The 13,537-nt window shown below is 41.0% G+C and overlaps 1 protein-coding gene across 3 annotated transcripts in view; it reads right to left on the bottom strand.

The window, feature by feature from the left end:
• GOSR1 (golgi SNAP receptor complex member 1) overlaps window positions 1–13,537 on the bottom strand; it is a 147,789-nt gene that overhangs the window by 13,532 nt on the left and 120,720 nt on the right. For all 3 annotated transcript variants that reach the window (XM_089683054.1, XM_089683055.1, XM_089683056.1), the window contains exon 8: window positions 2,051–2,133. In XM_089683054.1, coding sequence (XP_089539180.1) covers window positions 2,051–2,133 — 83 coding nt within the window. The remainder of the gene's footprint in view (window positions 1–2,050; window positions 2,134–13,537) is intronic.

Here is a 13,537-nt window from a genome sequence, read left to right as displayed (position 1 = left end):
CCTAGATAGGAGTGAGAGTGCACCTTCATTGTAAAGAGGACTTTGGAGAAGGCTTGGTGGCATTTGTCTCGAAAGGTAGGGCTGAACTTATGTTTTGAAGCGAATGCCTAGTTACAGCAGACAGGTGCTCTGCGTTTGAGAAGCTGGGGGTTCCTGAGGAGGGGTGTTATGGGGCCTTCAACTGTGGAAATAAAACCTTTCCAAATGTGACCGCTTTGATGAATTGATAAAGTGCCTCACCAAACAGATGTCTTCTTTGGAAAGGCATAAGCTTGAGACGCTTTTTGCAGACAGCTTTAGCTGGCCAAGATTTCAGTCATAAGATTCTGAACATGGGAATGGTCCATCACCTTCAGACACTAGCACAAAATTGAAAACTCACACAGTGAGTAGGCTTATTGGGGAGACACTCATGGTGTATGAATACTCTGTCTTTGTCCTGTACTGTATATTAAGATATGAATTTTAAAATGTGAGCAAAACAGCTCTGGCCAAAAAAGGTTTAAAAGTAGTTTTAGTACCTAATCAGCTACTTTAAATCTGAGGTTTAGGTATGGCTTTTTTACATAGTTACAATGGTCCAGCTTGGACTACTAGCTAGCTCCAATAGCTTCCAAGTTCCATGCTGAACAGCTGCCCTGCTGTACAGGGAACAAAGGAGGTCACACGTTCTCTGACAAAGTGGAGAGGCGAGGCAGTAATGTCACAATCTCCATCTTGTCCAGTTAAGAGAACATTCAAGTGTACATTCTTTGAGAAAAATGCAGGGCATTCTGTGAATGGGGCCTCTGCCAACTGAGCATACCCCAGTGTTCACTATGCAGCAGGGCGTCGTTCAGCATAGGAATCAGAAGCTAGCGGCGATCACTGTTAAGAGCGGTGTCTTTTACAGTGATTTTCATCTTCCACAGGGTCAGGTATGGTACATGTCATAACTGTGCAAAAAAAAAGCCATACCCAAACTTCAGCTCTAAACTATGTATGCTTGCATGGCAAGACAGGGATGCAGACCTTGATGTTACTGGAAAGGGATGAAAACAAGCCAAAGAGATAGAAGCATTCAGGAGTTTTGGTGCGTTTTCAGAAAGTGCACCAAACCCACAGAATATATTAGAAATCTATGGCTCAGTGCAGCTAAGCCACAGGTGTGTTGCACCTCCGGATCAGTATGAAAGCAGCCTACTAACCCCCCTTTTTTTTTTTTAAAGTGCTTATATGCCAATTGCAAAACTATGTGAAGTTTAATAACCTGTCCTTTCTGTCTTAAAGCTTCTGTTGGCATCGCTAGACTGTAAGAAAGATTCCTGTTCCAGGCGGAGTGATACCAAATGCACTTCACCTGGAACAGGAGCTGGCGCTACAGAAGAAGCATCAGCTTACGCTGCTCCTGCTCCCCCCACAGCCGCTAGCTTCCTCCAGCTCCATCCACTCTGATGCTCTGGGATGGGGGTTTGGCAACCAGTGATCTGGGCTTGCTGCCCCCCATCCCAGAGCATGAGGTCTAATAAAAAAAACATCTGAACAAAAAAAACAATTACATAGTGCATCCATCTTTACAGTATGTTTTTTAAAGACATTATAGAGTTTTAAATGTAGTAAACATGACACCATGCATAGGGAATCAATGCATTTTGAGTTAATAAACTATGTTTATGTATTTGACTTGATAATTCCATACATTGCTCATGAGTAGCTACAGGTTACTTATTGCTCCCTCATATTGTGTGCTTACTAGAAGATTGCACATAAAGAAACACATTTTGCTAAGGTGGTACAAAATAGCTGTTACTGCAAAGGCCATATGTACAGTTCTATAGATTGGAACCCACCAGTTAAGACTATGGGTTTTTTATTTTGAGAAGAGGGTTTTAGATACACGTTCCAGGGTAATTTTTCTTTCAGGTCTGCAATCAGTTTGATAGCATGACTAATGGAGCTTTGATTGAACTTACCTCATATTGCTAAAAAGACAACAAAAAATTCTACTACCTTAAAATACTGATATACATATAGTATAATGAATGACCTAAAAAGTATTACGTAAGGATACTGGCCAAGGTATTCATTCGGCTCTGTATGGATTTCAACATTCCCCTCTGTGATGTCATGTTTTCTTTTGTTGCCATTGCAATACTGTGAAAACACAAGAAGAACTTTAATATTTATACATATGAATTAATAAGCCAATTAAAGGAAAGCAAGGAAATGTTACTTAGCATGCAAAGAATTTTACTATTTACACAGTCAACACCTTCAAGAGATTTTTTCCCCTTCAGAGATGACTAGCCAAAAAAACTAATCCATGCCTTATTTAAATAAATACCCAACAAATATATGCAGCTGTTGGCAGACTTCTCATCCTTCAGATAATTAAAGAATTTATACAGAATGTGTACAAACCTATTTAAATTACATTGACTACTTCAAACAAAGGAGCTGCAGGTGTGCACATAAATTAGCTGTAAAATCTCCCGATTACGTGAACAGTGAGTGTCTGGATAGGAATTCACAACCATGCATTTACAAAGATAAACACTCTAGTAAAATACAAACAGACATTTACCCTATGAATCAAATCTATTCAATACAGAAGGTGGGACGCAAAGCCAAAAGTGTGAGTGCCATTTGTAGGCAGTGCGGGCAGACATTTTGTAAATGAAGCAGACCACAGACAAGTGAATTAAACCTATAATGGAAGATGGATGCTGCCATTGCTGCCCTCTGATAATGTTTTTCTGTGGGTTTATGATCACCCATAGTTTAAATACTTACCAAATCACCTGCCTGGAACAAGTAGGCTGAACAAGGGAGCCAGAGAAAGTCAGAAGTCCTTATCTGCATTCTGGTTCTAGGTCAGCAACTCACAGTATTGATAAGACATAGGTATGACAGCCAGGCAATCAGCATTTTCTGTAGGAGGCATCAGAAATTTTGGCTTCCAATTTACCCTGACAACAGGTTGTTTTTTATAAGGCAGTTTCACTCAAAGTTTGCAAAGTGTACCACTAGCAGCAGATCTCACTGAGAATAATAGGAGCGCAATAAGAAGAGGAGTGGGTGAAGCACAAAGGTGACAACATATTTCCTGCTTGTTTTAAGTTAACGTGGTCAAAGACAAACCACTGGTGATATTAATTTTCAATGAAGGTGGCACATGGCAAAGCAAAGGATTTATGCATTCCAAGGCCTGGCAGGGAAAATGCTACAAATGACAAGCACAAGAGCATGCATCTAAGTTTAAGCAGCAGATTGTTTGTGTCTGTGTCTATGGGCATCATGGGCCATTTTGGAAAGTTTAGTGTACTTATTGGACACTGCCCCCTGAGAAAATACAGCACTGAGTCTGGAATGAGGGATGAAATACTGTAGCTAGGACATTAATGGATGGATGGGAACAAGTCATCACCTGACACTGCAATAGATGTGAATGTGATATATTCAGTAAACATTGAATTGAAATCGTTATGCTCTACATCAGCCTTTCTCAACCAGGGTGCCTTGGCAAAATGTCTGAAAATTGCATAATAACTTGTATACAAGCCAGCAGGTGGATCATGCCTGCTATCAGTTACACAAAGCCACAGGTTTTCATTGTGCACCATCACAACCTTCTAGCTGCCGGCATCCTGACAACCAATGATATCAGTTGATAAGGAGGATTTCAGCTGCCTGCACAGCATCCTAGTTTAACCCTCCTCTGCCCCTCTCCATCAGTGCTGGGGTCACATTAGCTCAGTGATGGAGAAAAACTGAGGGAGAAGAGAAACATGGGAATATTAGTCAGTACCAGTGTGCAAAAGTGTATTTGCTTTGGAAGAATAAACCCCCTCTAATGTTGGGTGTCCTATGTGTGTGTGGATGTTGCTATGTTATATAAAACTAGTTTTTTACATTTTAGAATGGGGTGCCCTTTTAAAATTATGGACAGTCTGGAGCCACCCCATTTTAGAATGGGGTGCCTTCAGACTGTCCTTAATTTTAAAGGGTGCCTCAAAAATGGCCATAATTTTAGAGAGTGCCTTAACTGAAAAAAGGTTGAAAAACACTGCTCTACATGCAGTTATAAAGCACTAGAGAGGATACAGGTAATAAATGCTAAGTCACTATGAGGAGACTCGTTTCTTGGATATCTGTCAACAAGGCACAGCCACAACTAGGAATGAGCTTGGGTTGGGACCAAACTACAGCCAAGGCTTTCCCCAACCCGCAGCTGCAAATACACAAAGGTGGTGATGCTTATGGCATCACTGAACTAATTAGGGCACGTGGCAATAATAGGTCAATAAGGTCACAAGAATCTCTGCTCCTTTGTATACATACAGCTGCAGGATGGGGAATGCCCTGGCTGCAGTTGATTGGGCAGCAGAGGGTGGGAGTGACAGCTTCTTTCTGGGTTGGGTTGAAACTCCAGTTCAGACCAAACCACTTGAGCTCATCCTTAAACACAACCTAGAAGGGTATCCACACCAACAGCATAAATTAGAGAATAGTCACATAAAGGTATATCTATCACAAGAATAGGTAGTGGTATGTAAATGACATAACGGCTCCAAATAAAAGCCACAATGGTGTTACATACAAATAAAGCAAATCAACACCCTGCCTAACAGTATATCATTTGCATGCACACAAAACATAATGTTAAATGGAAGTTCTCAGTGTCACTTTTTCCACAAACACAATTGGCTTAGACCATGATTCCCGGGACACTGGTTTCACCAGCTGCTTCTCCTCAGAGTCTCTACCGTCTGTGGTAGTAGTGCTAGTACACAAAAAAAACCAAAAAACGTGCAGACTTCCAAACACCATAAAACCTTAATGTTTTATTGTGCTCACAAACTCCTTAAAGTGTCAATAAACCCAAAACCTTATAAACTGTCAGTACATGCTATATTACATTGTGTGCATACTTTGTTTTCTGTAGACTGCAAAAAACCTTGTTGATCCTGCTGTTCACTGTCCCTCCCTCCCTAGTCTGTGTCCCTGCTGCATCCTGCGATTGTGTAGACCAGTTATTGCAACATCTACTGAGCATGCTCCAGTTTCAATAACCTTATAAGCTGTTCATTTCCACCTTTTTCTTACCTGTGCAGCCTACATGACTATAGTCACACATGTGAGCGTATACACAGTAATAAATGACAGTGGTCTATTCTGAATGCCATTTTTTTGTTTGCCATGTAACCAGCACAGCGCTGTGCAGACTCAGATTCATAGTCTGGACTCCTCTGCTACTATAGTGCACACATCAGCAGAGTACTAAAAGCTTCTCCCTCAGATCTTTTCTTGAAGACAGGAAAGACCTGGGAAACATTTCTTATTTTCAAATTCTTTATTTATAAAAATAAAATATCCAACAAAGCAATGCAAGACAACACAGCAGAAACGTGTCTTAACAGGTTAAATGCCATACAAGAAGCACATGTACACAGGATACAAACTGCAAGAGTACCAAATGAGTGTCATCTACCAAATGACAGTACGAAAAGTGTTTTCAAATATGAAGAGAACCAGCTATTGAAAATAACAAACCTAGGGTGGGGGTGAATATCCTGAGTATTGGCTATAAGCCGCATTTGGTGATAGGGATGAATGTACCCCTAGAGGCCAAGGTAGAAAGCAGAGACGTCTCCAAGCTCAATACTGTCGGATACCCAATTTTCAGGGAAGGAGAAGAGAGAGTCAAGAGAACAGGAGAAGTAGAGGAGTACAAAAAAGGGCATGGGGAAAGAGGAGAGGACAAAAAAAAGGGGGGGGGGGTGTCATGCTGGGGTGTGCACGGAGAATGTAGGGGCCGAAAGAGTTCAATCCTCCGAACAGGTTACTAGTAGGGACTTGCTTTCATCAGTATAGATGAGCATGTTCCAGTAAAACCACATTTTTGTATACTGCTTCGTAAGCCACAACAAGATGGAAGGGGGGTTTGCATCCTTTCATTTTAGAGCGATGCAGGTTTTGGCGGCATTAAGAAAGTGATGGAGGACTGATTTCTTGAAGGTCTTTACAGGGATATGAGAGCAATTGAGGAGAAGAAGGCAGGATTGTCCAGGAACGAGAAATGTGTAAACCGTTGAGTGAGTCTTTGCAAATCCTGCCAGTAATGGTCCAATTTCGGGAAAGACCAAAGTATAGCCAGTGTTCCCCGTTCCTCTCAGCATCTCCAGCACAGATCCAAGGCCTCGGGGAAGTAATGATGTAAAACCGATGGTACCATCAGGGGAAACATCATTTGACCACTGAACAGTGATAAAATAAGGTACTCAGCTGCTTTTTTTATATTAACTACAGTTGCATGATCTTTATACATAAACAGAAGGCATACCGCCAATTAAACATTGTATTTTAGTACCTCTTTAGGTATAAATGCATCTCAGATATATAAAATGACATCCGCAGGTCTTAATCATGTCTTGACCCAAGATTTGCCATTTCAGCTCTGCCATGTCACATCAAACAAGAGCTGAAAACCTGCAGTTATAAGAAAACCTGAAGTTGTGATTGTTGCAAAAGCTGGTCAAATTTGGAATTCAAGTGTATGACTGATGGCCTAACTGGGCAAAGCATCCTTTTAACAAGTGTTTGCTTTTAACACTTGGTTGCTCTGTGTCTGTGAATGACTCAACTACAAATCCCATCTACCACCGTGGCAAACGGACTTGTAGCACTCAAAGGACTACAGCTGCACTAATAAACGCACTTGTAGTTCATTCACACTTCCTACCGCTCTGCAGCTGAAAACCCATACAGTGGTATGGGGAGAGAGCTGAATAAAGTGTCTCCAGGAGCCTGACATTGCATACGCGAATGCCAAACTTTGCACGTTATAATGCATTTATACTTTTTTGTGAAAAAAAAAATGATAAATTCACTTTTTTTCCCGTTTTTTTTTTTTTTTAATAAAAGGTGACCTTAGCCCCTGTCACATCGGTGCGATTTGTGAATTGAAATCGCACCTGAGATCGCATCTAATAAATGTGAATATCAGTGCAATTTGCTGCAGCGCGATTTCTAAAGTAGTCCTTGCATTACTTTTTCGGCAGTTTTGTTGCGATTTCACATACATAAAATATAATGGAAATCACACTTCAAATTGCAAGAAATCATTGAAAATCTTCACAAGCAGCAATAATGTCTTCAGAAATGAACCTGAAATTGCGCTGAAATTCCACATAAATCGCAGCGGTGTGACTGGTGGCTTTAAGTGGATTTTTACCCATGGAATCTTTCCTCTGCTTCTTCCCTTACACATCTGCAGTTTGACTTTTGATGCTTTTTTTTTTTTTTTTTCTGTGCAGCTTGGCACTTCCTCGCCTAGGCGAAGATGACATAAAATGGCGTAGATCTTGCTGTAGTGTTTCAGTGGGATGAAGAATCATATTTCAATTCTGTACATGTGCAGATGCTACAATTCTCTGCCAGTTCCCATTTACCTGCAAGACTTGGAGTTCGCCTTGTTGGGCAGACATGAAGTAAGCCTGCCAGGTAAATGGTAAATAGCAGTTTTATTGCATGTCTGTGAATGTGCAGGGTGAGAGGATACCAGGTATATGCAGACACACTAGAAGTCTCTACCAGCATCCAAATACAAGTCAGATATCTGAGGTATGTCTATGCATGCACAGGAACATGAAACAGGAGTTTCAAGATGGTGGTGCAGAAACAGAGCTGTACAAAGAGACATTGGGCTCCAGGGACTGTTTTTTCTATACAGGGACACACACTTACTGGCCACTTTATTACGTACAGCTGTTCAATTGCATGGTAATTAGCCATGGCAGCAATCCAATGCATTTAGGCATGTAGACGTGGTTCAAACCGAGCATCAGAATGGGGAAGGAAGGGGATTTAAGTGACTTTGAACATGGCATGGTTGTTGGTGCCAGACAAGCTGGTCTGAGTATTTAAAAAAAACTGCTGATATGCTGGGATTTTCACGCACAACCATCTCTAGGGTTTACAGAGAATGGTCCGGAAAAGAGAAAATATCCAGTGAGCAGCAGTTGTGTGGACGAAAATGCCTAATTGATGTCAGAGGAGAATGGGCAGACTGGTTGCTGTGACATTCAGATGGTAGGGTCAGAATCTGGCATAAACAACATGAAAGCATGGATCCATCCTGCCTTGTATCAGCAGTTCAGGCTGGTGGTGGTGGTGTAATGGTGTGGGGGATATTTTCTTGACACTAGCAAGGTGTACCCAATACAGTGGCAAGTGATTGTATATGAGACAGAATACAGTTTTACATAGGCAATGTGAAGTTGGTTTTTAAACTTTTATTTGACTAGTTCATCTTTAACTGTAAAAAAAAAAAAAAATGTTACTTCTCTTTGGTTTATTATTTTAAATGAATAAAACTAGAAAAATATGGTTTTAGATTTGGAATTAATAAATGTTACTTTTAGAACCATATAAGCACAGGTATAGGTGAAGATGCAAAAGACTAATACTACATGCTATTTTTTTCAGTCTCATTAAACAGACTGGCATAGTATTGTCCCAATGATTGGCAAGAACACACAGTTAAGACCTCTGCATCTTGCTGTCTGCTGCTGAGGGCCATGCCAGGGCACTTTAATCAGATGGAAACAGAGCTGCCGTGTCAAGGACTGGCAATAATTGCAGCCAAGCTGTTCCTCTGTAATAAATGACCTAAATCAAATGTGTTCTTGACTCCTTCCACTGGCCAGCATTTACTCTCATAGCAAATCTCTGCAGTGTCCCCGGACTCATTACAGCAGTTATCATTCTAGCTGAACAGGTCCGGCCAGCTCAGATCCAGAGTACTGCTGGGTTATGTAAAGAGCACCCTAGAGACACAATTATAAAACCTCATTAGGAATATATCCTGGGAGTGAGTGCTTTTAACATCAGAAAAGCAAAGCTCAATAAGTAAGGCAGTCAAATGCTTGTAGCTTTCAAGCCTGTGCATTAGGGAAACACATAGTTTTACATTCTGTTAAAAAAACAAAGTTTACATCAAAAAGGAATTATTGTCGAAGGAGCCGTGAGCTGTGGAGTTTTGGAATGTAACAGCATTGGGTAGCATACGTAATAAGAAAAGTGTTACATAGAGAGAACTCCCAATTGTACATTACAATGTTAAAACACAAATTATTGCTACCATTTAGTATGATTATTGCATTGACATTTGGGAATCACAAAACTTTTACAGAAAATTATCTCCTTAGACTATGTGCCTTCTGTAACAAATGCTCATAATTAGCTTGGGGAATCTGTATGATCAGAGGCAGAAGAAGGGATATAACATATACAGTTAGGTCCATATACATTTGGACACGGGCACAATTTTCATACTTTTGGCTCTGTATGCCGCCAGAATAATTTAAAACTAAACAATCCAAATTAATTTGAAGTGCAGACTTTCAGCTTTAATTCAAGGGGTTGAATATAAATATCAAGTACAAATTTTAGGAACTGCAACCATTTTTATACAGAGTCCCTCCATTTTCAGGGGCTCAAATGTAATTGGACAAATTAATATAATCATAAATAAAATGTTCATTTTCAATATTTTGTTGAGAATCCTTTACTGGCAATGACTGCGTGAAGTCTGGAACCCATGGACATTACCAAAGACTGGGTTTCCTCCTTTCTGATGCTTTGCCAGGCTCTAACTGCAGCAGTCTTCAGTTGTTTTGTTTGTGGGTCTTTCTTTAGTTTTTTCTTCAGCAAGTGAAATGCATGCTCAATTGGGTTGAGCTCAGGTGATTGACTCGGCCATTGTAGAATATTCCACTTCTTTTCCTTCAAAAGCTCCTGGGTTACTTTTGCAGTGTGTTTTGGATCAATGTCCATCTGTACTATGAAGCGCCGTCCAATTAACTTTGCTGCATTTGGCTGAATCTGAGCTGACAGTATATCTCTAAACACTGCAGAATTCATCCGGCTGCTTCTGTCACATTATCAATAAACACCAATGACCCAGTGCCACTGGAAGCCATGCATGCCCATGCCATCACACTGCCTCCACCATGTTTTACAGATGAAGTTGTGTGCTTTGGATCATGAGCTGTTCCAAGCCTTCTCCACACTTTCTTCCCATCATTCTGGTACAGATTTTTCTTAGTTTCATCCATCCAAAGAATGCTTTTCCAGAACTGGTCTGGCTTTTTAGATGTTTTTTGGCAAAATCTAATCTGGCTTTCCTATTCTTCAGGCTAATGAATGGTTTGCACCTTGTGGTGAACCCTTTGTATTTGCTCTGGTGAAGTCTTCTCTTGATTGTAGACTTTGACAATGATACCTTTGCCTCCTGGAGAGTGTCCTTGACTTGTCTGGATGTTGTGAATGGATTTTTCTTTACCATAGAGAGGATCCTGCGCGATCCATACACCGCTGTTGTCTTCCGTGGATGTCCATGCCTTTTTATGTTGCTGAGCTCACCAGTGTGTTCTTCTTTCCTCAGAATGTACCAAACTGTTGATTTGGCCACTCCTAGTGTTGCTGCTATCTCTCTGATGGATTTTTTTGTTTTTGAAGCCTTACAATGGCCTGTTTCACTTGCATGGACAGCTCCTTTGAATGCATGATGTAGGTTCACAGCAGTAGATTCCAAATGCAAATAGCACACTTAGAATCAACTCCAGACCTTTTACCTGCTTAATTGATGAAGAAATAACGAAGGAGTGGCCCACACCTGGCCATGAAACCACTTTTAATTCAATTGTCCAGTTACGTTTGGTCCCTTGAAAAAGGGGGGATGGCTACTCTTAAGAACTGTAATTCCTAAACCCTTCCTCCAATTTGGATGTACATACCCTCAAATTAAAACTGAGAGTGTGCACGTTCAGCCCATATCCATTATATAACTATAGCTTGAATAGGTTTTGTTAAATACCTAAAAAAAAAACTACAATTGTGCCTGCGTCCAAATACATATGGCTTCATAAACATAATAAATATCAGTTCCAGGCAGCAACTAATCAGACAGTAAAATTTTTTCAGCAAGCAGGAAGTTACCTATTTGACCATAAAGACTTTACACTGACTGAATAAATTGTTTTACCACAGCATTATGATTTTAACACCATTTTATTTGACCAATTAGTATATTGCACCCCACATAAATTGGACATGTTAGGCTCTGATAAAAGCAGTGGATAAACATATATAAAGGTCAACACTATGTATGTGTTCTGGTCTTGTCCCATTATCAACCACTTCAAGACTCAAACCTGTACACTCTTACACCCTGATCATTGGGTGCGATTAGGCATGCGATTTGCATGCCAGGCAACTTGCAAATCGTATGCCCAGTCGCACCCTATTGTCCGCTATTAGAACGTTCATATTGGCGCGGTTCCGACTTGGTCAGAGCCGCACCAATTTCTAAAGTAGTGTATGCACTTCTTTTGTTGTGATTTGCATAGACACCTGTGTTAGACGTGTTGCAAATTGCAACTGAAATCGGCAGGTCACCCGATTTTGAAATCGTGCGACTTCACTGTAAGTTGCACAATTTCAAAATAGGCTTTGACATGACCGGGAGCTTACATTGTAAAACATGAAATTTTGGCTAACTTGTAAATATCTTGTAGTGAAGTACAGGACACAGTCTGGGTATTCATAGACCCTGGCTGGCTGGTTGGTACATTCAGGTAATTGGACACTGGAAAAACTTTGCTGGACTTGCTTATCTGGGTGTTCACCTAAACTCTAACCCAATCCATAAGGATCTCAGTTTTTTCAGCAAACAATGCATAGTAACACGGGAACAGAGGAGGATGGCCTATTCCTTGTACTGAACTCCAAGATATGGAATATACAGGTAAACCAAAACTCTTCTTATCTCAATCATACAGTACAGCGCACAGGTTGGCTATTCATAGACCCTGGCGTGTCTGCAATTACTTTGCAGCCAAAAGCTACATTCACAAAAGCTTTAACACCCACCTAGTAAAGCTTGGAGAAGGTATGAACTGCAAAGGTAGGCAACAGAGGCTTGATGTCGGAATGCCGAGGAATAACCACCGATCTGGCAGAGTATGTGAGAGTGATGGAGGTGTCTTATCCTTTAGAGTGTAATCTCTTCAGACAAGTACAAGTTGTACACAGTGTAAAAAATGGATGTTGAGGCAAGATATCCTTTGTGAAACCCTTACAACAAGACAAAGAGAATCCTACTTTCATATAGAATCTGTGACATTTACATAAATTATAGGAAGGCCAGAATGTGAGGCACAGAGACATTTCTAGGATTCCTGTTAACTTGATTTCCAGGAATCTTCCAGCACGGCTTTATGAGAGGCTCCTCCTACCTAACACTGGAAACCAAATCCATATTAGTATAAAAGCATGCACTACCCCCAGGGTCCCTCAGTAATAGCAAATAACCGATGGCCATTTTTATATGCAACCTAGATTACTTCCCTTTCCTAAAACCTAGGGTGGGAAGCAGCGCTGTCCAGGAAGATTACTGGAAAACAAGTTAATAGGTAATAACTTGGTTTTCCCAAATCATCTTCCAGGACGGCTCAATGAGAGCGACATCATAGAAACCATACCTGCTAGGGAGGGACCACTGCCTGAAGCACCTTTCTCCCAATGTCTGGTCGCAGACATTGGGAGAAAGGTGACCCTAAGAAGATCCACACGTTAATGTCTTATGAAGATCTGGAAACTTGACCAGGTGACTGCTTTGCAGATTTGGATTGGGGTAGTCCTTTCCACCCATGAGGTAGCCAGAGCTTTAGTGGAGTGGGCTCTCAGGTTTGGAGGGGCTAGCAGCCCTGATTTGGATAGGCTTCCTGGATGGCCGACTTAAACCATCTAGCGATAGTAGCCTTAGAGGCAACTGATCTTTTCCTAGGCCCTGAGTACAGGACAAAAAGGTTGGGTACTGTCCTCCAATCTTTGGTCCGTTCAATATAGCACAATAAACACCTTCTTGCGTTTAGCTTGTGGAAATCCTCCTCTTTTGAATTTTTTGCCTGTCCATAAAAAGAAGGAATCACAATTTCCTGTGATCTGTGGAGGACTGAGGAAACTTATGGAAGAAAACTTGGATCCAGAGACAAAATGACCTTATCTGGAAAAATAGAGCAGTACGGCTCTACATTGACATAGACTGCAGCTCACGTATTCTCCTGGCCAAAACCAAGGCAATAAGTAGTAAAGTTTTGTATGTTAGTACTGGGTTCCTCCAGAGGTTGCTAGGGGTTCCTTGAGCAATGAGCAATTTCTGCCTCTCAGATAAGTTCCCACTGATACCATTGACCTTTTTAGCTATCTCTAAGGAGGTCACTCTGTCCAATGACCACAAATGTAAGAAGCATTCTTCCTACTGACTGTCACATCAATATATTATCAGTTGTAGATATAGTCATTTTTAGCTGGGGTCCCCTGAGACCAGAAATTTATTTCAAGGGTTCCTCTGTGTTGTAAAGGTTGAGAAAGACTGTGTTAGTATCTTCATTGAGCTTTCCTCCAGTGGCTCAAAGGGTTGTTTCATAAAGCTCTTTAGTACTGCAGCCAAGTCCCAAGGGCGAACCTTCTTTTGCTGAGGAACTCTCCTCCT

This window comes from Staurois parvus, unplaced genomic scaffold, assembly GCF_062004578.1.
Source record: "Staurois parvus isolate SC_StPar_1 unplaced genomic scaffold, SC_StPar_1.0 ptg000299l, whole genome shotgun sequence".
Taxonomy (NCBI): domain Eukaryota; kingdom Metazoa; phylum Chordata; class Amphibia; order Anura; family Ranidae; genus Staurois; species Staurois parvus.
Note: the sequence above shows the minus strand (reverse complement) of the source record. Positions and strands in the feature narration are given on the sequence as shown.